A 27,169-nucleotide genomic window follows, 5' to 3' on the forward strand; every position below is an offset into this window, starting at 1 on the left:
ATTTAAAGGAAAACTCTGCACTTACAGCCAGGTAACTTTCAACTTACTGTGACTCAGGGAAATTTGCTGGCTATTTATAAACAGAAGTCACACATTTTTTCTTACACTATCTACAATGATATCAGTCTGAAAGTTTTGCAACACTTTAAAAGTTCTCTCACAAATGTAGATAAAAAGTAAGCCCATGTGTAAAATGGAGCTTAATATGGCCATGCTATAAATGACAGAGAGACATTGCTGTTTTCACAGATGAAACTGTGCAGAAACAGGCCACAAACCACTGCATTTAAACTGCATTTAAAATTCAAATGTCTATGAATAACCCTTTTTTCTTTTTGTGTTTGCCTACCTTCATCTTCACATCAGCTCCATTTGGCTACCTCAGCTTCCAGTCTACACATACACAGATCTTCAGAACAGGATGAGAGAATAATTCAAGTGACAGTTACACAAAAGATTGGGCAATTTCTATGGCTCAGCTACCATTCCTTTAGTTGTCAGTTCCTGCATTTAAAGCAGACTTCAATTCCATACATGAGCAATTTATTTGATTATGATGTGTACTCCCATAAGGTGTCTGCCTCTGTTTCCACTGACTAGAATATAGGGTCAAACAATAGAAATAAAAAGCCCTGTTGCCTTGATTATTCCTTATTTTTCAGATACCTATTTTCATTTACCACTATCAACTGGTGGGTTTGTTCTTGTTTTGCTTTTGGTTTTTTTTAAGACAAAAGAATAAAGAGTTTAAACATATTTCTGCTGTTTGAGAAATTTGTTATACAGTGGTTTGTCATTTATACTCAAGTTGAGGAAAGGAAAATGAGGAACTGATAACTAGATAACTGGAATATATGCAAGCCAATAAACTGCTCTGAAACACTGTATTATTATTTCATTACTTTAATAGCTTGAAAGCAGTTGAAATTATTGTTGGTGTATGTGGCTTTTAATACAACGATGAAATTAAATCAGCCATCAAACCAACAATAGCTAATATAATGAGAGAATGGACTAGCTTTAATATAAATATGGAAATGTCAGTGACTTGTTATTTATATAAGGGCAATAAGCTATTATTTCAGTATTTTACAATCTATAGCATTTCATTAGCTTCAGATCTATTCATTTCTGAGACAAGATTATCCAAATTCGAAAGCCACAGGAGTACAGGTGGAAACACCACCTCATCTCAGTAATATACATCTGATTTAAAAGCAAGTTCAGCCCTAAATCTAAAAGGTGGACAGGATAAGCTGTTAAGAGACTCTCCAGGAAGTTTGTTAGGTGCCATAACAACATAACCAAATTTTTCTACTGCATGAAATGTAGTAGAAATTTAATATCATGGTATTTCCCTCCCTCGGTTCTTCTATTAGTGCAAGGAAAACGAAAACCACTACTTGTACACAAAGATGGTTTTTACTATAATGTGCACTGTAGACAAATAAAGACTACATTTTGACTTTTGCAGAAATAGGGTAAACAAGAGAAAGCACTAATAATTTACAAGAATACAAAAGATTCTGACCCAATATACTTCAGACACATTGCTGCTGTAAGAAAACCTGGTCTTAAATTTTATTTTATAAATGCTGTTGAGTTTCAAAGATAGCTCCTGCATTCTAGACACTGATACAATCCTACTGTAAGATCATTTATTTTTTTCTTAAAATTGTTGATCCTTTTCTCAACTCCCTCAAGTTGCTACAGAAACAGAGAATCACAGAATTGTTTAGGTTGGAAAAGATCACTGAGTCCAGCATCACTGTGTTTACCACTAAATCACGTCCCCAGCTGCCATATCCACATGTTTTCTAGAACACTTACAGGGATGGCAATTCCCTCACTTCCCCGGGCAGCTTGTTCCGATGCCTGACCACCCAACTTTTTCCTAATATCAAATTCACGTGTCTCCAACTTAACTTGGGGATTTCCTCTCATCCTGTCACTTGTTACCCGAGAGAAGAGAACAATCCCCACCTTGCTACAATCCATCAGCTGAAAGTGCCTTTCCCTGCACACCTCAGCCATCACCTTTTCTTCCACAAAGCAAACCCAATCCTGAGTTTAGCCCCTAGGATACAACACACAGTTCTGACAAGCTTTTGCCAGTGGATGATGTAAATTGAGTCCATTTACAAGAGCAGCTGAAATCACATCACCACCCCACCCTCCTCACACACACAGAAGGTGGAAGAGGGCAACTATTACCAGTCTCTTCCTACAGGTCAGCACTGGTTTGGGAGAGAAGCACTACAGTCTAGGTGGTATGTCTGGCTCTTAAAACATGGCACCACAGCAGAACACATTCTGCTAATGCAATGCAACCTGCTGCAGAACCCAGGGCAAGAATTTAAAGTTTCTTGGCTGACAGTTCGCTTCAAAGAAAGTGTAGATAAAAATACAAAAGCCTGAAAAAAAATTGGGATCTAACAGCACTGTTGAGAGCATTATTCTGTAATTGTCTCACTCTACCTGACAGATTTTTAGAGACCAGATAAAACATTTCTCTCTCTAAAATAGAAGAGAGAGAAATAGAAGGCAAGGAATGAAGAAGCAAACACAGCATCACTAGTGCCTCGCTCCTCTTGCTACTGTACAGCCCTTCCTAACAAAGCTCGGGGGAGGCAGCAAGGAGGAAAAGGAATCAGAAGCTGTTCAACACTTCAGCTTCCCCTAGTCAGGAGTACCTTTCCAAATGGACCCTCCACCCAAACTGGTGGGGCAAGACACATGGTAAATGGGAGATCTTCCAGAACTCAATTTCCTCTTGAAAAACTTTACCATACTCCATTCCTACCGTTCCCAACAACCAAGAAATCAAGAGTATCTGTCAAGGTGCTCGCAGTCACTGAAGTTATTTCCTAACAGTGAATTGAGTACAAACCTTGAAATTAAGTTTTGCAAAGAATGGACAGCATGTTGCCTCTTCCAGGCTGTTCTCCTTCCTAAATTGCAAAATCAGTTACACCAGAAAGGAAAAGTAATAAAACACCAGGCACATTATTCAGTCTCCCTTTCTCCAGTTTTATTTTCCTTATCAATTTACAGTTACTGTCAAAACTAAGTCAGCTGATACAAAGTTGTCTGGTTTGTTCTTTTTCTTCCAAGCAATTTTCTGGCAATTAAATCAGCTAAAGGGGCAAGCATCAAATATTGAAAAAATACTCCTTAGTTATCAGACACAAAATAGTGCTTTTGAGTTGGTTTAAATGTTTAACAAAGTTCTGCAGATGAATTTGTGTAGTTCAGAAATCACTGGAGAGAGATTTATTTGCTGTGCAAACTATTTTTCTGTAAATATATCATGACATCAGCTTTCATAATCTAAACTTATTAGGGATATTAAATATTTGTTCACAATTCCCCCTTCTTTCAGCTTGCCTTCTCCCCCAGGGAAAGAAAACAAATTAAAAATAAAGTACAATCAAGATATGAAAGAGGCAAAAGCCTATCTTCTAAGCCAAGTAACAAAGTTATGCCTTGACTTTCCAAAAGAGGGAGATATAGCTCCATTTGTGATTTAAGTATTTCTATTGCTTTCAAGAACTTATGAACATGTTTACCTAGTTTACTAGATCAGATTAAAATGGAAAGCCTTTGCTCTTTTTTTTTATTTCCATGTTTCTCTTAGAAAACTGAGAAAAATTAGTAAAAAGTAACCAAAAAAAAAAAACAACCAAGAAACACTGTATTATCTGTTTGAATATAAAACTAACTCAAAAGATGAAGCCAGTGACCCAGTATTACAAAATATCTATACAGAGAGAGATAAAAACAACATAGGAAAATCAAACTGTTAAAATCCAGGAAACCATAGGAGAGTTGTTAAAAATGAAAGCAGCATCACACAGAAACATTCCCAATTGATTTTAACAGGCACAAGTGCAGGGACAATGCTTCACTTAATCATCCAGGTACATGGATTTGTAAGTGTTAGTTACACAGAGGCAGCATCATGAGGTATGAGGGACAACTGGTTTATTTTTTACGAAGGAATAACACACATTTGCGCTGAGGGGTAGCACTCAAACTTTACTTTCAGTCTAGAATCCAAATTTTGAAAACTTTTTCCAAAATAAAAATCAATAAATCAAAGGAAAACTGGAATCTCTAAAACACAGTTCAAAAAATACTTTTTCTGCCACTATGACTTAACCAGAATCAAGTTACCATAACAACAGTGGTGTAGTTCAAATACTATTAAAATCTGTAGGTATGATATAAACACATTCCTACATGTATTATGTTAGCCCCTTAATTAAGATGCTTGGGGTACAAAAGCATGGTTTGAAAAGCAACCATAATGAAGCACATTAACACATAATAAGTGTAAATTATTAGAGTTGCTTCAAGCCATGTCAAGCAGAGAAGAAGCTGAGGAAGTATGTAACAGGGGTACCCAAGCACCCACTCATCCTCACAGCTATCAAGAATTTGTAAAAAGGACAAGTGCTGCATAATGCACCTTGCAACTGGGTGCTTGTGGCATGGTGGGTTTACTTTTTGATTCTCCATTCACAGTTGTTTCAAACTGACAGTGAAACATCTTTTGGAGATGAGGCAGGTCATGCTCAACACCTCTGCTTCCTGTCACATACTCCCACAGTGCCTTATGAACTGGGGTAGTCTACAGCCCCCAATGGTCCTTCCCCTGTCCTCTCCCTCCCGTTGCTGTTGTCTCCTTGTCCAACAATTCAGGAGACCTTAGGTCACACTCTCTTTGCTGGATAATAAAAAAGTGCAGTGAATGGTGATGTGTTTCCTCCATGCTGAGCTCACCTGATTCTCCCCACACATTGTTAAGTGTTTTACCTCAACTGCTTTTCAATACTCTAAAGTAGCATACCTAGAACATTTTATCACAATGCCTCAGAGGAGTCCCCCTCAAACAGCTCCAGTGTTGGCTGTGTTGCCAATATGAATTCCATCTGGCAAGACTCGGGCATCCAAGGTCTGGAGTAAGTCCACTAGAATACCAAAGTTTATCTTCCACTTTCTCCTTGACCTATAGTCTTCTCTGAACATCAGACACAAATACAGCTGAAAGTCAGGAAGTACTTGCCAGTAAGTCACACTGAAGAGAATGTCAGGCAGGAGCTTTACCTAATTACTGGCCATATCCTCAAAACAAAACCAATTCCCACAAGAATCACAGACATGTCTATATATACCTCATATAGACTCTCAAATTCCATTTCAAGACCTCTTCTTCTTTAAGATCTCTCCACCTTTTCCTCAAAAAAACCCCCACATTTTGCTTTAACATACACCTAATAGCAATTGAAACAATTACTCTTCTGTATGGATGAACTAAAAACAAAGTATTTCCAAATACAAAAATTGCAACACAATAGAATTGTGCAACCTTCAAGTCACAGGAGAACTGAGCCTGCCAAAACAACTGAACAAGAATATTTAAAAGTGCTGAGCTCAGTCTGCTAAAAAGGCTCCAAAGAGCAACAGTCCACTGCTTTACAATGGTTCATTGCTCCTACAACCTCTCCTATGAGTCCACGAGTAGTTGCACATTGTTTACTAAATCCAAACAGGCAATGTCAAGAGACCATTTACCTCCCAATGAGTTCACAACTCTTCCTGCTAGGAAACCCAATCTGTAACCCAGAAAAGCCCACAACAACTTGCTGAAGAGTCATGGTTCACAATCAAGCAATGAAACATGAATATTGCCACTGATTTAGCAAATGTTTTACTTCCATTCAGCACTGTTGTTATCTAGAAACACATATGTTGATGACTTTAGACCTGTTTCACAAAGTTCAAAATCCCAGGAATGCCATGTCTGCTGCTTCTTGCACGTAGGTTATACACCATGATGCTGCAGAACACTTGTTTCATTCCCTGTTCAACTTTGCAGACCTGGAATTTTTTTTAAATTTGCACCCTACACACCATTTAAGACATGAAATTTAAGTTATACAGAACTTAACAAATCGAGCGAGGCTATTCCCGTTACCCCCCAGCTAAGGCGAAAACCAGACCAATCAGAAGTGTTTATCTTTGTGCATGAAAGGAAGCAGCAAACACTTTATCAGGAAGCTTCCCATTGAAATCAAGTTTAGTATCTCTGCTCAGGGTACCTGAGGCTCCCTTTGCAAAAGCTGTCTAACTGTACATAACCTATTTCACAATGAGAACAATCTCCCCAGGGAAGTGCTGGATTCCCCAGTGCTGGACAGGATGCTGAGCCATCATGACTAGACCACGCTCTTCCCAAGAAAGGTGGCACCAGATGATCCTTGAGGTCCCTTCCAACCCAGTATTCCATGTTTCTATTTGCATCTTATGTTACTGAAAGCCCACCACATCTTTAACACTTTTACACCTAGCATCTTAACCACCAGCCTGTTATCGCATTATTAAAAACTTTCCTGGGTTTTCACACTCATTAAAAACACCTTTGACTGCAGACTGCTTGAAGTGCATGAGGCCTGAACTCAATGCTGGTCTGATATTTTACTGCTGGACCTCCTGATCAGGAGGGTCAGCTGCAACACCATCTATTTCATCAGTGACAGTAATTACACTTGATGAATTTTACTAACAGTGGTTCCCTGACACTGATTAACCTACCTGCTCACTATACTTGATTTCTTTTCAAGGTTTACAAGCTAGACAGAGCATGCAATCTACTACAAAGTATAGCTTACAGTCATAAAAACTGGAAGGATTAAGTTTTTAAAATATTCTTCGCAACTAACTTTCCTCTACCCAGCACCTCCTGAACACAAATGTATTTTTAGATACTTTTAATCATGATTAATAAACTGTTAGTGTTCTGACTCAAAGTTCCTCCTTTGCCCACTTGAATATTAACAAGTGTAACATGTTTGGACTGGAAAACTTAAACCCAGTAATAGTGAACTTTTCAAACATTCTGTACAAACTGATGAAAAAAATTGTGACTCTTGTATGTGCCTGCCTCAATTTTGTATTGAACTTGGCACTATAAGTACTGTTCAGCAGTCACTGAAACCTCTTACAGATGTAAGAGTGAAATATCAGTAGAAGAATGTTAAGAAGTGCACAAGATGTAAAGTCTAATCACCTCACTACAGTACAAGATACTCCCACAAAAAAATTATAAACTTCACCATTTAAATACATAGATATGGATACATACACAGATGTGTGTGAAGAAGAAAAGCATACAGACTTAGTAAATAATGGAATTCAGAGTTTTTAAAAACGTTTCTACCATTTTCTGAATGACCTTTCCAGGAGAAAACATATGTTATTTGTTTCCTGAGCTGTATATGTTATTAGTTCTGTCAGCATACATAGAGAAATGATGCAGGCTACAATGGTACACAGAAATTATCTGTTAAAAAACCAACAAAAATTAACAAAATTAACTATAAAACAGGGGTGGGGTTTTGGTTTTTTTGGGGTTTGTTTGGTTTTGGGGGGGTTTTTTGTTTGTTTGTTGGTTTTGTTTTTTTTTTTTAATCTATCAATTAGATAAATGTTAACTACAAAAGGGTAGCTTTCTCATAAAACTCATAGGGGTTCAAAAATGCAATAAAAAACCCAACAAACTTAGTCACTGATATTTTACAGACAATTTCCTAATCTTTACCTGGTTCTTGGCAAAAGTTGCATTATGGAGGCATGTCAGCCATCCTGACTCTTAACCTTCATATCAGAAATAAGCCAGAATCACACTGAACTAGGTTTCATGAATACATGTGATGTTTAGTTGCAATACAGAGTTTTGTGCACCTACCCAGTATATTGTCAGATAACGCGCCAGATGAGTTTATTAGCATATAAAATTCTTGTTATCAATAATGTCATTACTAAAAAATTGAATAATTCAAATTGGTTTAGTATATCCTCTTCAGTTCACAAAAGAAAACTTAGTACACATCTATTCCTATTCAATGTTCCAGGGCAGCAGGTAGCTCAATCATAATTGTCAATATATTTCAAGTACTAGTCTTGCCATCTCTTCTTATTTAACTGTGAAAACATATTTTAGAACTTGATCATGAGCCATGAATTTGGAAATTATTTTCATCTAAGATTCAATTTGCTAATTGTTCTGCATTTTCTATTTTGTTCCTTGGCATTCTTATAAATAATATTAAACAAATTCCCCACTGCAGATACTAAGATCTCGATTTTTACTGATGCTACCCCCACCCCTAAGCTCCACTGACTATTTTAAAATTAGGATCTTGCCAACTACAGTTAATTTACAGGTACTTTTAAGCAATTGGAAAAATCATTCAGAAATAAACAGTAAAAGAACAAAGTGAATCACTGATTAAACTCCTGCATACGTATGACAACACACGACAGGACTTGCTATAGAAGTCTATCCATGTTAATTTTTCTAAAACCTTGCTGTATCTTGTAAAAAAGTCATTAAGAACACCAACAATGAAGAAAAAGATTCAGTCATTTTCGACCATGAAAGAAGATAAGCACACTTGCACCCCAACTGCCATCACTGCACAATGACAAACATCCTAACATTTAAGGAAAACATCTTTCAACCTACCCTATTACAAATAAAGAGAGGTAAAGAGGGTTCCTTTATTAAAGCATAAAGTTTGGTTTGGGGCTTTAATCTGTGCTCAGCCTCTGACATCTGCCAGAAGTTTAAAAGCAAACACCACAGAACCACAACAGCAACTATATTTGTTCACTTAACCCATTCTGAGTTCCCAATTGATCCACAAGAGAAGGAAAAAAAAAAAGTCCTTTTCTAGTAGGTAACCTTATTTTGTAGATGGGTGTCATAATCCACAAGGGAGTCACTCAACTGTCTTAAGCATCCATCTCTTCAAACTGAAAACTGTCAGAAGACTTACAGCAGGTTTTTTAATGACTCATTTTTTTAATGTTTGTATTTATTATGAGAAGACTGCCTTAAGAGCTACAGTAGGCAGTCTACTACTATTGAAAACAGGCAAATGCTTGACCTCTGCTCCTCACTTATTTTCCCACAAAAATATTTTGTGACCTGATCTAAATTAGTGTCACCAGCTACACTCCATCCTTTTCCCATTCTGGTTTAGATATTACTTATTTAAAAGGAGTGACCTTATTACTATTTCAGAACCTGGCATTCACTTGTGTAGAACTGAGGATGAAAACAGTGTAGACAGAAGCTAAAGACCTTCTGGAGGAGACTTTCCCCTCATAACAGATTAATCACCACATAAATCTCTCAAGCTGACCATTTTAACTTAAGTATTTAAAATCGTATTGGTAAAAGAAACTGCAAAACCTGCAATTCCCTTAAGCTTCTTTAGTAAAGGAAAACAGGGATTACTTTCCTTACCAAAAAGAGTTTCTGTTGCCTAGTTCAGCGCAGACATGAGTGCCTGTGGATTTAAACATTACCTCTGCAATCTGCATAGCAATTTCCATCTGCAGACAACCCAATATTCTCAGCTTCTCTGTGAACAAAGGACTGCAAAATTATGCTCTAACACACAAGCCCTCATGTTGCCAAAAATACATAAGTTTATGAATGATCGTGATCTAACAGTTCAAAGAAAACTTACAAAAAAGTAATTTTCTGAACCCATTAGTGGAATGAGAGAGAATAAGATGATCAGCTGTAGCATGAGTGTAAGGTACCCGCCTACCATGTGAATATTCCAACATCATTCCAGGTTTTGTGACAGAAAAAACATTTTTGAATGATGTTAACTGGAGTTTCTGTTTGTATCATCTAATTACATCACAAGTACACGTCGTGATGTGTTAGATCCAGTTGTACAGGCACCACAGAACAAAAATTGTCATGAAAGATTATTAGCAAAGTTACAGATGAGACTGGGAGTAGTTTCCTGTAGATAAAGGTATCAATTATGACCATGTACAACTGTGAATCAAGTTTCTAAATCTTTGGATTTGTTTTGGTTTTTTTTCCCTAAGGAATATACTCAAAAGCAAACCTATTTCCAGTCCTGCTTCACGAGCCTGTTGGATGATCATGTATTTTGAGCATCAGTGACAATCACACATCTGTTTAAAACTGACCACAGAGAAACACAATTAAAGTGGCAGAGTAAAAAAAAGCCTAAAAATTAAAAAAAAAAATCAAAAAACAAACAAACAAAAAATAACAACAAAACCAAACAAAAAAAACCACACCCAACTCCCATTCTACTCTTGTAGCAGGTGTTTTACAGCTTTTTCAGAAGGCTTCAGAGCCACAGGAATTCATCTTACTAGGGTATCAGCACCAAGGGCAATCAGTAGTCAAAAATTCTGCATACTAAACAAATTATGTACAATGCAATCTTTGCTTCATGGAGTTTATATTTCAAAGAAAATGCTGAATAGGGAAAAAGTACTATTAAGACCTATACTTCAAAAATAGGTGATATGACCAGTGATTATATAGGAAGAAAGACAACAAAGTAATCTCAAGTTGCTCCAAATGCATTTAAGAATCTATGGTTTATTCTGTTATGTTAATAATTATCAACACTTATCACTCACATCTCTTATCTCTACACAGAGCACAGGATATTCTACAGTAGATGAGGTCAATAGTCTTGTAGATAAAATATAGAGGGTAAATTGAGCAACAATGAAAGAAATCTAGCCTACTTATATCTCAAAAGCATGGAAAATATTAAATAACCATTCTGCACTCTCACACATTACTGCATAATCACTGCACTTCTGAGCTGAAGACAACTGTTTTCTTTCCTGCTCCATAAAATAAAAACAGCTTTCTCATCCTTGAATGATTATTCCTAAATTTCAATTTATCCCTATTTATTACTGGGATGATTTCATAAGCCATAACAAAAAGCAGAGATAAGCACACACATTGAGTAAGCATTTCTATACATATTTTTGTTTTAACAGATTTCTTGTTTCCCTAAGCTGATTTTCAGCATGAAAAAGAGGATTTTTTTCAATATGTTAGTTTTGTTGATGGGAGTCCTGAAAATATACTAGTATTACACAAATGCTTCCAGTTTCTTGATTTTCCTAATCTTTAGATAATTTCAGTACATTTCTTAACTACTCATTACTGTCCCCCATTAGCATCCTCTGCCTCTAGAATTCAAGTTCTGACTGCAAAAAAGTAAATCTCCAATTTAAATCAATATTCACCTACAAATAATCAACTCTGCTGATAGCTAGTTGTCATTATGTACATCTGCACTAAGCACAACAATTGTGGCATTTGACAGTTCAAAGAAATTTTCCATTACTTTCTGGAAGAAAGCATTTTATCCTCATGTATACTCATGAAATACAGTTATATTCAGTTTAACTTACTTAAGTCTACTGCTCCTAATTCCTAAAAGACATAAGTTTGACAAATCTGCATGTACCATTAAAGCAAAGCAAAGAGATCACCTGGAAAGCCATAGCTAAAAGAATCACAAAAATTGTCAAGGTACTGAGATCTGAATGTGATCTTAAACTCAAGTAGTTGCAACAAAAATAGAAAGAATTTATCTGCACATTACTTTTCATATTTCAAGTTATCAACATGTAGATAGTTTTCATCCTGTAACATGACACAATACACTATATCCACATTTGAGTCACCTGCCTGTTCCTAAAAATTTAACCCTTTGAGATGCTTAATATTTCACTCCTTGAGGTCACTTTGCACCACAAGTAGTTAAACTGATTCTGCTTCTTAAAACAAAAGATAAAGTTACTTAAAAGAAAACTAAAAGTACAACTGAGTAAGAAGGGTTAAAAGAATTAGAGTAAGTCTAGAACCAACACCTTTAGCTTTGATCCATGGGGCACAGCAGGACAACCATCTTCTCCAGGTGGAATGAACAACTCCCACTTCCCATACTCCAACTTCTTATATGGATGGGAAAATGGATTCCAGCCATCTGCAATAAGAAATAATATTAAGTATTTATCTTAAAATGTATCCAGTTACAATTCAAAAGCATAACACTATGTTCCATCTTTTTCAGAGTTCACTTCAGTGAAAAGCAGACAAATATTTTTATATCTGATACTATCACACCCATTTAAAAGAGGTAAAATGAAGTGTGTAAGAGTTTCACTGTGAAACCATATTCCAATTCTACTTCAACAATGATTAAATTATTTCTATTTCCTTGTCTTTCATCAAAGTCAACACAACCTTCTCCTTCCCCAAAAAGCCTATTGATTTTAATACCACAAAATCATGGTGGTATGAAAACTAGTGGCTGAAAAGTAAGGTTTAAGGTAGATTTCAAAACAAAAACCTCACCTCTCCTAAACAAGTCAGCAGAAATACTTGTTACACCCCTATGGAAAAAACTGATGAGCAAATATTGGTTATGGAGAGGGGAGGTGGACAAAATGTAGGCAAAAATAGCTTCCGTAAATTGAGTACGCAGATCAGGCTTAGACACACATACTGCTCACTGCCTCTATTTTGACAAGCTAATGTATAAAATAAAAGTGTATAAAGTAGGACAAATACAGGGAAAACTGCAGACAAAACTTGGCAGCAATGGCTAGAAAACCAGACAATAACAACACAGCCAGGAAGTGTGGCCTTAAGTCTTGAGGAAGATTACTTTTTCATTAAATTTTTATTGAGGCAAGTTTAGATGCCATAATTCAAGATTCTTTGTTCCATGTGGATTTCCTGAGCACTGGACATGGGCAAGGTTGGTCATTATGACACGCCCAACTGAACAGACATCTGCCAAGGTGGGCTTGTGTGTTCGTAGGCATGCCCAAGGTTAACTCTTATGACTGAGAGTGAATATGTTGCTTCTGAACTGACACACTGTGGCAATAAAATCATTTCTAAAAGGAAATAGCAAGTTAAGTCTGAAAATTACCTTTTTTTTTTTTGCCTTGGAATATGTCTATCCCACATAGTTCAAGGCAATAGAGTCCTAAGCTAAAAAGCAACCAGTTGACACAGAAAATTGTATTACAAGACATTAAAGCAACCCAAGCTAATCTTCCTTCATGGTAATTTATTTGCATGCTATGGTCTGTTGTAATAAAAAACCAAACCAAAAATCACACCTCAGTGAAAGAAGAATAAGCAGCCTCCAATTTAAGAGTATTAATCTAAGCTCATATAAAACAACATCGCAACTAAACATGGTAGTCAAGGTTAAAAGCAATCAAATGAAAAAAAAAATGGACATGGGACCATAGAAATCAATAGAAGTAGAGACAAGAAGGAGTTACAGTCAAATCAACATGTATATTTTCTTAAACATCAGTAACCAAAAATATTGTCTGCTGTGCAACAAAAAGATAATCTTCTCTAACAAGATATGGATGTCTTGAGTTTCAGAAAAAGACTAGGCTGCTTTCCAAGATGCTCCTCACACTTATGCAGCTGTTTAAAATCTGAGAACTGCCAGTCTTTAAAGAAAGCTGAGAGGTACAAATCAAACAGGCCAGACAATGTGACAAAACTAACTATGCAAGATAAATCTTCTAGTACCTATTCATTTTACAGTAGAGAGCAATGTCAAAAGCAATAAAGAGATTACGATTATAAAACATTTCCCGTGCTCAAAAACACAAATGCAATTAATTCAATACTCCATTTAGATGATAGTTTTTATCACGATTAAAGTATTTGGATAGTGCAGACAAATTGCACATATTAGCAGAAAGAATGTATTTACTAAACTGTTGCTTGATTAACAGCAGAAGAGCTTGTGTATTAGTAAGATTTAGATGGGCCCTCGTCCTTGGTTTTATTCTGAAGTTCCAATCAAGAAAAATACTGAAATTACTAACGTCTACAAAGACCAACATCAAACAAACAACACCTTAGCAATAAAGCAATACTCCTGAACAGAATGTCTAAATTGTAAAGTATAGACAGTATTTATGCACTATAATACATTTATTTATGTATTTTGGGGCATGGCAAAAGAATGTAGAATACATCATTGGATTTGGTGACTTGAAAAAAAGGTTAAATTGTTAATTTTTAAGCTGTAAACAGCTAGACTGTCTGAAATAAACATTTCAGGCAAAAACGAGAAAACAGAAGAAAGATGAAAAATGTAACAATGTTAAAAAGTTTCAAGAAGACAGCTTTAAAGAACTGGTTAGTATTTCTGATAATCGAGATCCATCTTATGGGATTTACTCCTAATTCTTTCAAATCTTGTCCCCCCAGATATCTGATCATCTTCATTGCTTCTCATGAAACTCTTCCCAGTTGAGCTGTACCTCTTGACTACAATGCACAAACTGAACCAAGTATGCCAGGTCATGACTTGCTAACATTGAGCAAAATAAAATGTTACAGCAAAGAAAGTCTCAGGCCCAGTTTCTATAAAACTCACTCTGGGGAATCTATATGGAGTTTGTTATTTACACCAAACCCACTGAATTCATACATTGTTAAAAAAATTCTCATGGTTGCTATTAAAACCATGGCTCTTCCCTCCCTCAGAGGGGGAATGGTTGCATCTCTCTATCTATTTAAAATCTCTGCTCTCCCCAGGCAGATTTGATAATTCTGCCCAAGTTGCTTAAACTTTCCCCTCCACCTGCCAGCAATACCAGATGCTCCTATTAATCCCTCCTGTTCCCAGCCACAATCCTTCCTGATGGAGTGTCCGTGGTTCATGACTTAAGAAGAGATGCAAAGCAACAACCATCTGCCCCAGATGGTCCTACTTATCCCTGGACAGGAACTCACTTTGGAAGGTTATAACAGAAAATATTGATTTGTATTAAGGCAAGAGGCATAAAGAACTTAAAACACCTTGAAAATCGAAGGCTTCCTTCCAAGAGGAAATGGCTCAGGCTTCTCAGTTTTACTGCTTAGTTTTCAGATTTTTCAGCAAAACTTAGCCCAGAATGCCTTAGGGGACAACAGAAAAAACAAACCCAACCAACCAGCAACTGATTAACAGATTTATGAAGCTGAAAAAAAAGAAGCAAAAAGAAACATTTTCGATTGAGAACAGAGACTTCAAAGACTCTGCCAATAGCTACAAACAGAAAAAGGCTGAGAAGATTACTAGAAGTTCAAATAATCAGCTCGAATTGAACTTAGGAAAAAAGGACACCATCATGGAATATCCATAAGCCACACAAAAAGACAAAAGCTTTGTGCAATAGTTCATGCCCCAGATACATCTTAATCCAACACAGAAAACATCTTCAATAGTCTGATACTTTCATTTTCTCTCATCTCTGTGACTACATCTTCCAAATCATACCAATTATTTAAACATTACATTCTATCTCAGCAACGAGGTACAATGGAACTTTTTGCTCAGAACTGCACCCTTAGCATGCCAAACAATCATGAACTGAGCTTTAATCTAGAACTGAATTCAAGGTTATAATGGTTTGGGTACTACCATTTGTCATGAAACTCAATTTAAATGCAACACTTAAATGCAATACAGAGTTAAATCATCATTTAAGTGACTTCCTGTTCAATCTCCTCATTCTGTTTTCATATTGACAAGTATGTAGCTATACAGTTCTGAGTCTCATGGCTTAAACTGGGAGTTCACACCAAAAATTAAATACTTCTCTTGCTTCTCATAGAGGAAAGGAGTACTTCTTGCATTTTAACCAAACCATTGCCTTTTTCCATTTAAGAGTTGATACATCAGTGCAATGTTGTACCTATTTTTTCAAAAGTGAAAAGACTTCACACACTGAGGTTGAATTCTCAAGTGAAATAAACCCATCTCTTACAGCAATTGTACGTCCACATTCCACTTTTTGATCAGTTGAAAGATGCCTAAAGAGAATAGAATCCAGCAAGTATTCACACAGTGACCTTGAGGAAAGTATATCAGACAAGCAGAAGTTCAGACAAGGGAAATGACATCAAAATCCTACTATCCCAACAAGATACCTTTATTCTACTTTATTAGAATATGAAATCAGAACATAAATGGAGAGGTTCTCCAAGGACACTATACTGTTCCAATAGTGGCCAATTAGGTCTTCTCCCACACTGACTTATTTCCAACAGCTCAACAGCAGATCATTAACATAATCTGCTTAAAAAGTCATTAAACAGCTGAAACACTGACATAAAAACAAGTGTCATCACTTCTCAGACAGGATGTTAATAATAAACTGATATTAATATCAATTTATACTCCAGCCTACCGCCTTCAGTCATCTGTAGGCACAGAAGTTTTGCTATTTGACTTAACTCATCAAATCTAGGTATTTTTCTATAAAAATTTTTGAAGGAAGCAGTAAGAAGTTCAGTATGATATTGTACTGGTATCTAGAAGCCATTTTGGTAAAAGTCTGGGAAAAAAAAACCCAAAACAATTTGAGATGAAGTTTCCAGTCAGCTGTCAGATATCTAAATTATGAAGGCTGGTGGCTTAAGCTCTCCTTTCTTCACTCTGAAGAAGGCCTGTCAGAGTTTAAATAATAAATAAACATCCATCCCAAACCAGTCAGCCCACCTTCCCTCCCAGCAGAAGCCTCCCCCACTTGTGCAAGAAAGAGGAAGCAAAAAACAGTCATTCTACAGTGATCAACATTTCAGACCCTCATGTTAGATGGGAAGGAGGGTAACAAGGCACATAAAAGAAAAAAGAGGACCAAAGAACAGAAATCACAAATATGACAATATATTATACCAAATACTGACTTCCAAATTAACATATGCATACTTACTCTTTCAAATTTTTTTTCTTAATTAAAGTATTGTTTATAGATAACCTACTGAGTCTCTGTATGGTCAAATACAATTTTGAGTGTTCTAATTCCCAAATAAATTCCTTGGGTTAGCCTCGAAACTTGCAGTTCTCTGAGTTATTTTGAAATAGTCAATTGTAAAGTGGCAATAAATTTCCAGCAGTCACCACGTTCCTCAGCAATACAGCACATGGATGAAATATTCAGTGTTATCACTGAGAGCTTTTAAGGGACCCATAATGTTGATTCTGCCTCTGGTATGGGGAATTCAGCTGACTAATTGCCTCATACACTTGATTTACTGAGATGCTGAAAGTACTAATTGACAAATCTTAATGGTTTTGGATGTTCATCTACTCAGAGTAAAGCATCATACTAGAATACCAACAGATATAATACTTTTTTTTCTCTCCAGTTATGGAGCTTTAAAAAGACAAAACCAACTCAGTCTTTTCTTGAATTCATGTTTTCCCATTCTCCCATCAAAATATAGATTTGTGTGCTACTGCTAGTTTCAGTGATACTAAGAATTTTTCTATTGTTCATTACAAGTTTCTCAGAATGAAGTATAAAAATACCATTATTTGAGTCAAAATACCTTAATAGCAAAGTTTTATTGTCTGCTATAAGGCATAAAAGTCATTCACAAGAAACTTTACAGGATCAAGGCTTCATGGATATATAATTACTGAAATAAATTATTCATGTTTATCTGAAGCACAATTCATAAAAAGCTATTATCAACAATCAGCTTAATTATATATTTTGAAAGAAGTTCAAGGTCTCTGTACCATACTTGCCATTATAATTTTTACCAGTTTTTGATTCTCAAAAGCATAAGATGAAATAGCAGGGACTAATATTTTGTTTGATGGTAAGACACAAAAAGAGATACATCTAAGAGATTTGCACATAATACCCTATTATGGAAAACACTGAGAACCCACTGCTATCCATCTCCAAAACCAGAGTATGAATGGACAGTTTTCATATTATATACAACCATAGTTCAAAACCCAAAGAGCTCCTGTCATCTAAAGTTCAGTGTTTATTCCTTGGTACAAGATCTCCAACTTTCCCCCCTCTGGTTCCACTACAGTTCTCTTGCAAAAAAGTTCTATTAAAAAAAAAAATAAATTATTAAAAGCAAACCCAATATCCAATTTAAATATAATATAAACATAAATTTAGTTTGAGTCTTTAACCTGCTTGAAAACTTAAATAAAGGTTAAAGGGATTCAGTTTTAATTAAACATATCTGTAGCAACCTGATCTAAGTCTTGGGGTTATCAGAATATTATTAAAGCTCATCTGAGTTGAATGACAATCTTTCATTCCTCCAGGCTTTCCAAGTACACTTTCGTCCCCTTTTGGAATGAACACTTTACTATGATTTTTATTATTACTATTATTATTTACTATGATTATTATACTTCACCGATTAATATATAGGAGAAACAGTTTTTCCACATTAAAGTGAATTTCTTTTCAGTTTTTTTGACTTCTAACACCTTTCATTAGTGACTAGATAAAACTACTCTATTAGTCCTAAAGTTTTGCTTCATATGATGTATTACATCAAATATTTTCAATGAAATAGAGTTTAGAAAGTCATTCCAGTTTTTAGCTACTGTATTCTGGTATACACACACTTCCCCCTCCCCCAACCTGATAAGCTAATTTATAAGTTATAACCTCTATTTAAAATATTAAACATTTCATTACAAGTCTGGTTTTTAAGATTACCATCTATGAAAGTACATGTTTAAAACTACTGTATTATAGCCTTCAACTGCATTGAATAATTTAAAGACTACTACACCCATCACAGCACAGGAAAACCTTGAGCAATGGGTGGGGTTGCACCAAGTGGAGGAGAATTTTCTGCATCTTTATACATATAAAGTTAAGCTCTTAAAATAGCCTCATCTACCTGTCTTGCAGTTGGTATTGATAACTGAAATCACTATTATCTAGCAGTAGGTGAACTAGACATGATTCATTACTCAGTTTTGAATCAGAGGACATATCTGACTCCAATATTAAAATTCAAGTACTGCACTAACCTATTTTATCAATGTCTATTCCAATAAAATGACCAGGAGTACTTCAAGGAAAGCTACTCTACTGTTCACTAGGTTAACCATATCAAACAGGGTCATGGTTGAAAACAGTGTTGCACTAACTTTACTGTTCATCTTTTGCATCAAAAACAGAAGATTTTTTTTTTAATAATAATTTTTTTTAATAATCAGCGTAAATAGTGGACACTCTCACAATTTAAACAGACACATTATATGGAAAATGAAGCATAGCATAAATATTTCAATGCTTTCTTTTGCTTATTTGGTTTATAAATGTATTGATCTTGGGATTGGGGAAAACCAGTACTAACTGGTTTTCCAAAACTTCAAAGCAGGTTGCTATGAAGCATTGAAAAACTTCTTAACAAGGGATCTGAAAACCACTTTTTATTTGATTTATTTCTTTATTACTACACACAGTTTTACAGACATTTAACCACAGTACTTTAGAGAGTACCATCAGATACTACAAATAATGGCATATGTAGTTAATCTTACTTTAAGGTTATCTAAATACATACAATTTTAAGTTCATGACTTCCTTCCTCAAATATAGAGAGTTTGTCCTTTCAAGTTTCCTCAGGGAGATGAAAGGAAGAAGGAATACTCAACATTTAACTTTGGTTTTAAGCACAAGGACTAACTGCCTCAAACTGGCAATTTATATACCATTTTGTAATATAAATAAATAAATTGAACGCTCCCCCAGTCAGTATTTTGGCAAATTCAAAATTGGATAAATAACACTGCATGCTTCTGAAATGCAGTTAAATGAACAAAATCGTTTCACAGACAGTAAGTACCAGTAAGGAAAAAATCGAGTACCTTGATGGACTAACATCTAACCCTGAAGAGAGAGACTAGAGAAGTGAAAAGGAAAAACAGAACAAAGCTCAAAACCCCAAGCAAAAGAAATAGAAACTAGTATTGCAGGATTTAAGACCAATGATGGATATCTCTTTTATTTAAGAGTTTGCAGAATAGGATTTAGCCTTCCAAAGAAGAAGTAAACTCCTATTTTTGTTTCAAATTCAAAGGGAATAGTCTTCCTGGTTTTCAGAGCAAGCAATGCAATTCCTCCATGTAATTCTGCCACCTTCCCATTCTGCTAACATCCTTCCTTCTCCCCTCAAAACAGAATAACTACTCTTTCGTTAGTATTTTGGTTTGATTTTAGGCTAACATTTTCCAGCAGAACTTTTGCCTACACTCTCAGGATGGGTGAGAATTCTCGAAGGCCTTGATCCTTTAGACAACACTGTTGCTGATCAGTAAAAGAAGATAAAACAAATTATTTCACTGTTATTTTTGCTTCTCTGCATACAGTTTTATAAAAGCCTAACTATAGAGCCTTAAAAAGAACTTCTGATAATTTAGACACAGCTTAGAGTAGCAACATGATGCAGTGTGACACAAATTATTGTTTATGAGTATTAAGAAAAAATATGTATAAAACTGATCATACAACAGAAACACACACCTTCAAAGGCTACTGCAACATAAAGGAAAATATTACTCATTTTAGCCATGACATACATTTCTACAGTCAGAATTTCATCACTGCTACAAAATTGTCTTTAAAGGAGGAGGATATTGATGTAAAACACAGTGCAGAGGAGAAGAAATAGTCCTGAGAATACTTACTGAAGTCACCTGCAAGAAACACTGCTTCTGCTCCTGGTGCCCACTCTCTACAATATATTCCACCTTCCAGAAGCTGGTTAACTCCAAAGGTTTTGTAACTCTTTGTAAATTTATCAAGGCCTTCTTCACATTCCTCAATGTTCTTCAAGTGGTTATAAAAGAGAGAGTACCTTTCAATGAAAATAGAGAACATTTTTTAGAAAGTTTAGTAAGCACCTTTCTTACATTAACAAGTGTAAAAACATTTAAAAAAATTAAATGAAACACACTGACACACTGTCCTAATACTATAACATCAGAGTCATTGTCTACAGAAATAGAAAAAAACCCATTAAATACAAACCATGCAATTTTTCCATGGTTGTTACATAGTCCAAAGTTGCAATCTTCACATTTGTTGGCACTTTCTCTACTTTATGGAACAGTTTGCACTTTCAATCTAAGACTCCAACTCCTGATAGGCAGCCAAGAAATCCCAGTATTACTACACAGCAGGAGAACTTCACACTCTGAACAGCTCAGCACTTTTTCCTCCATCTTATTAATATCAGACACAAGCCTCCCAGGGAGAGCTGTATAGCCCTGCTACGTCTCTCACAGCCAGTTTTAATGGACAGACAACCTCAGGACACTGAAAAGTTTGCAGGTCAGCACATAAGTAGGGACAAACTAGTCTGGCCCTTACAGAAAGCAGTTCATTAGGCAACACCTTTACAGAGACAACCAGCAAGACCCTGCAGTCCCCGACACAGCAACCATTTGGAAAAAAATTAGTTTCATACAAGTAATTATTTGGACTATACCCTACTTACACCAGTAGGACTTGAAATGTTGTAAACTTCTAACATAAAACTTTGCTAGTACCAGCTTAGAGGGTTTTGACATATCTTGCTACATTTTCTCAAAGTGTGGTTTTGGAATCCGTGGTAACATCAGGTGTACAATATAAAGACAAGAGTCAGCTTTGACTCCTAAAGTGTGACCTGTTATGTGCAGAAGCACATCTAAAAGCTGCAGTTGAGCATTTAATTAAGGCAACCTGTACAGCTTTTTCTCTTTGTTTTAAATAAGACACTCCTGTGTTAAACTAGAAATGTGTTTCTGTTTTCCATAAATGGTGAGGAGTCTTCTGAAGGGTATGAAACCTAATAAGAGCCCCAGCAAAAAAAGTGTATTTTGAAAAAGGAAATAGAAACAGTAACAAAGTAAACCAGCACTATGGGATAATACTTCTCTTAGAGGATAACAGAAACTGCCTGTTTGCAGTGTCAGGGCATAAGACAGAGCTCTGTGATTTGTTGCAAAATTTTGATTTAGCACTGGCCCTTAATTAGTTCAAAGTAGAAGATTAAGGTGTCTAATTACTAGTTAAAGTAAATAGCATTACCTATATTAATTTAGAGTATTATGAATACTTTCAAGGTTAATCTCCCAGTAGGTTTTTATTATGAAGACTGATGCTCATCTTTAAAGAGAGCAAGATTTGAAAATGTCTCCAGGATAAACTATAGCAAATATACTCAACTTTTTTACCCATCCACCCGCACCATTCCCTTAACATTTGCTCGTGGCTCTAATCCTCAGAAGTGCATTACTAACTCCTCCTGCTCTGATAATCAATTTTATTTAAAGTGCTGGAGGGAGAACGTTTTGTCAGATTTCCAACTACAAGTCTATTATATACATATACAAACTCAGCTGACTGACTCACATTTCAACCAACTGCAACTACAAATATTTGCATAAAGTTTAAATACAGAAACAGAGTAAGTCACAAATAGCCTCAAAAGCTCAACATGTATCATTTGGTGAAGTCACATCACTCCATTATTATTGAAGGGTTTTCCCTGGGAAAAAAAACAAAACAAAACAAAAACCAGGATAGCATTGCAATATTAAGTCTTTCTTTAAAATATGTCGGTTATATGATACAAGAATTATATATATATACATATATACACACACACACACACACAAGAAGTATATCTCCTTGAAAAAGGAAAATAATTATATAAAAGAAGTATATTTGCAGTGTCATCTACAAATCCCTATTTCTCTACCACACATACACGTCCTGGATTGTTTTCACCTCATTCCACTGCAGCTGAGGCAAGAACTGCTGTAACTCCAAAGAAGATCTAACTGAAGTAATGAGTTTGACACAGGTAAAATAGAAAGGGTGTTGTGGAATGTTATCTAATTAAAATGAATTTTTCCCCCCCTCATTCTTGCCAAAAACACAATTTCACAGTTTTAAGAATACCTTTGGTTGAATGTGATATTTCCTACATTCAGGAAAGAGGGAGAGAAGTGATGAGTATCTTTAAAAAAAAAAAGTCAGTCGAAAACCCTTGAAAGCTGAAGAAGAAAATTATACATTTATTACCAGAGAAGAACAGCAGGGCAAAGAGAAAGACTGAAAGCTCTGTGCAGAAAAGGCTGATACCCTTCACATAATCTCCCTTTTCCATGGCCTACTCCTCTTCCTCAGGGTGAGCCCTCCCTAGCAAAGAGGAACCAAGCCCATTCATCTTATTGCAAGGAAATAAGCAGCAAAGAAATTGAGGATTTGAGTGTGGGCGGGATGAAAATGGACTTTCAGAAAGCAATTATATGATTCTGTATCTTTGGGAAAAATCACAGACAGTAATACACATAATATATGCTCTGTATTCTTGTTATAGAGGCACTAAGAGTACATCCACTGTTTCAATTTTTGTCTTTCAGAATTTAAGCAAACAAAGAGACCACGGCAGAAAGAGACCATGGCATTCAATATGTGAAACGATCACGACTATTAGTGAAAAAAAGACCACCCTCTGCTCACTTTGCAGTAGAGGAGAGCAAGACTATATGCTCAATAACAATTTATTTTGAAGGCAGGAGGTGGGGGGCAAGAAGGGAAACAGAATAATTCTTGATCAGGGGTATATAACATTTTTACAACAGTTTTTTACACAGGACAGATTTTGAACAGCTAATACAGCATCATGTACATTCACTAAGAATGCTCCTTCAATTTGCACACAAGCACACTGTGATAGACCAAGTTAATTCAGATGTTACTGTTCCATCATCATTGCAGAAATCAAGATTTTTTGAAACAACTATGTTCTCCCTAGCTGTTTTTAAATTATAATCTGGAAAGCCTCCAGGTTTGTTTGGGTTTTTTTTTTTAACTATCTCGTGAGATTACCAAATAAAGAATCGTAGTTTGCTCAAAGTTAATAAAAAAAACCCACCAACTTCTAAAATCGACCAATTACTTGTGCTGTGAACCACTCTATAAAACTCATCTCAGGAGATGAAATACATCTGGACACAGAACAATGTTACTTGTCATAGAAAGTCTTGTAAAACAGTAGAAAGGTCTTGTAAAGCAGCAACTGCAGCCTGTTGTTGCTTTAAAGGAAAGGACTGAGTTAAGTACATGCTCATGTCCATATTTAGGGAACTTTAAGGTTTTGCTTTCACAGAAATTTCAGCATTCATTTCTACACTACAGAAGCTTATTGAACTTTTTTTTTTTTTAATCTTCCAAGCCAGAGTCGCAGGATTACACACAGAAAGTGACAGGAAAATTTTTTGCCAACCAATTCCAAACATTTATTTTGTTCACTAATAGCATACAAGTCTTAAAAACCAGAGAGGTAAAGATTATATTGATCAGACAGGATTTTGTGATCCCCTCAACACTGGGGATTATGTCACGTTCAGTTATGCATATATACTCGTATGACATATGACCCTGGACACATTTCATAGGTGAGAACCTCAACATTCTGGACCTGGGAACAGAGTCAACAACAGCATCCAGACCTAAAAGTTACAACAGAAGGCTGACTTCTGCCTTCATACTTTTCAAGTTCTCACAGCTCAATGACTGACTGCAAAGTCTCTTAAGATTTTTCAATTTCCCGGCACTAAAGTTGATACTGAAGAGGATTACCAGGTAAAAACTGTACCCAAGTATGACTTTAAGTACAACCATTACTTTAGGACAAAAAACCTAAACAGAGAAACAGTTGGATCTACAGAACTTCAGGTACAGAGGGTCTGTAATAACTGGAAGTGGTTGTACATGAAGTCCTTTACAACAGCCAGGTACAGCACCACACATCTGACAAGTGCAGACAGAAGGAGTGGGCTGCTTTTGGTGCATTCCTTGCTCCCAGAGTTCTTACAAAAAAAGCAAGCTTTTCAAGTCCCATATCCATTTATCTCAATTCTGTTAATATATCAATGTTTTTAAAACTGAAGTACTGAAATTAAGTGTTTTCTTCAGACTTAACTGGAAAGACAGACCAGTCTTAGAATTTCTTCAAGCACACATACAACCTAAACTGAAACAAAGTACTTTTCTGCCACCAAATGCTCCTACTGCAGCATTTCTCCCCTCCCCACCACTGTTTCCCTGTGAAATACTGGTAATCATAAACATCATTTGAAACAGTCACAACAGTCTTTTCCTACTGTTACATCCATAATTTGTAACACAGCATTGCTTTAAATCCCATGCTTTATATGCAGCTCTGTTTAAAGCCTTTCAATAGAAGTGTAGGAATTGGCTGACTTTCCATTGAAGTAGGATTAAAATATCAAACATGAATTAGTATAATGGTTATCCAGAATGCAAGTATCTTGCCAATAAAATAACCTTCATAGTGAACAATTAAAGACAATATTAAATCAGTAGTCGCTTCAAAGATTGGCATTTCAGGTGAGCACTTATTCCTCACACTTCTATCACTAGAACACCCTCAAATATTCTGTCTTATGGACACCTAAAGATCTGAAACTTTTACAGTAGAGGTACACACTTCTCAGAGTTTGATGCAGAACTACACAGCCTTTACACAAAAAAAATAGTGTTCTATTTATTTGGTAGCCCTGATATACTAAACACTCCTGGTGCTGCAGTTCCTATAACCACTGGTTTAATTCAACTATTGATCCCATTAAAAATTTCAGGCATGTGTTAGAAGCTTCAACATGGAGAATAAGAACGCAAAAAGCCAAGCCTCTCCTTCTTCCTCAAAGTCAGCTATTTTAGTGAAATAAGACTTCTGGCAGACCACTGAAGAAGTCTGATGGTAAGTCAAAACACTGAATTAGAGCCCCCCATAAAGCTTTCAGGTCTTTATTCTTCCAAGCAGCCAGGGGTACTAACTCCTTCTGGCTGCCCTGTAAAACAACAAAGAGGTATTGTGGTATTTTAAACTTTTATATTTAATCAGATTAGTTTTAGTTTCTTAGGCGTCACAGTAATCCAAAGAGAAACTAATATAACCAGAAAGGTCTTGGCAGGAAACAAGATACCTTCATTTAAACAGGCTGGTTCTGAACTCCAAGATGGATGTAAAACTTCAAGACATTTTTATGTCCATCCTCAGACTTTTTTATAAAGCTGTTACTGCAATTTATAGAACAGTCACTCAGCTTATTTTAAGACCTGTGATGCCAACACCAAAATTAGTGATTTTAGCCCCTCTTCTGCATATGATGCTGATTTTAGTAGCTATTTATCCTATACATTTTTTTTGTTGATACCAGCTTTTTTGTCATAGTTTATTTCTACAACATTGGCCCAGTATTAATTCTAATCTATTCAAAAAATGAAAGCAAATAGGAGAGATGTTGATAAGGGTATCTGGTAACCACATGGAAAGCCCAATTCCACAGACACTGAAGGGAAATGGATGTGAAAGAAAACACCCAGTAAGGTACTCTCTGTAGCCAAGTTCTCCATTTTCCAGCAAATACAAACATTTACAGTAATGTCAGTGTTAAAAATAAAAACACAGTCCACAGCTTTATGAGGCTGTTCCCGAACTACCTTTTCTAATATTGCTGCTGTCACTTTAAAGATGCAGCCACACTTTCACTGACACCAAAGCCAGTGCAGAGTCCCTGATTCTCATCTTCCCCTTTCTCTGTAGCTAGTTATTCCCTCAAACTTGTCATTCAGCTGCTTGGAAGAGGATGGATTGAAGAAAGACAGAAGTAGGATAGATGAGGCTCTTCCTAAAGTAAATTTCTGCAGTCCAGCAAATCAAAGGCATCAGACCATGCTGAACTAGAATTATGTGATATAGTCTTATGTTTCTATTTGCAATAGAGGTAAATTCCTGTTTGCAGCTGCTTCTTCTACTTCATTTGTCACTAGTGAAAATAAACCAAAACAGAAGCCTTGGATTCTGCTTCATTCTTTTCTCCACCTCCTGTTATAAGCTTTTCATGTGGCTCTTCAGAGTAGTACACAAAGTAATCACACTTAAGGAAAATTGTTTGTAAAGGCACAGGAGATCTCAGGTAGGTATGACTACATCAGAACAGCAGATTTACTGTATTTTTTAACTTATATCAATTTTATAATTGTAGATTATTGACTTGCACTTTCTGCATAGATGAGTCCTATCCCACTCAGGTAATCTTTTTAATACACATTTAAACAGATAAGGAACATCTGAACACATGCAACCTTTGAAGAGTTAGAACAATTCTGAGAGATATGCCTTAGAAGTACAGAAAGTAATGGCTTATGATTACAGAGATCCAGAAGATTACCATTTCATTTTGCTTTTCTGCAGGTTAAAAGATGTTACATGATTCTGAAATCATGATCTTAAGAAGTCTCTCTGTAGCTAAATCTGAATTTCCCAGAGGTTCTAATTCCTCCATTCAGAAAATTATTCACTACATAAGTAATTTGCCTCTCTTCCAAGTCGGGGGCAATTTAACACACATTTTCAGCTGAAAAAATAAGGATTCTGCAGGTTGGCCAATGATATTAAGTTCCT

General features: G+C 35.9%; 1 protein-coding gene across 2 annotated transcripts in view; it reads right to left on the bottom strand.

The window, feature by feature from the left end:
- Window positions 1-27,169, bottom strand: part of GBE1 (1,4-alpha-glucan branching enzyme 1) — a 149,023-nt gene that overhangs the window by 93,312 nt on the left and 28,542 nt on the right. For both annotated transcript variants that reach the window (XM_027660072.1, XM_027660071.1), the window contains exons 2-3: window positions 20,370-20,539; window positions 11,746-11,861 (exon numbers count right to left, since the gene is read on the bottom strand). In XM_027660072.1, the coding sequence (XP_027515873.1) occupies window positions 11,746-11,861; window positions 20,370-20,539 (286 nt within the window). The remainder of the gene's footprint in view (window positions 1-11,745; window positions 11,862-20,369; window positions 20,540-27,169) is intronic.

Source organism: Corapipo altera, unplaced genomic scaffold (genome assembly GCF_003945725.1).
Source record: "Corapipo altera isolate COAL_440 unplaced genomic scaffold, ASM394572v1 74, whole genome shotgun sequence".
Taxonomy (NCBI): domain Eukaryota; kingdom Metazoa; phylum Chordata; class Aves; order Passeriformes; family Pipridae; genus Corapipo; species Corapipo altera.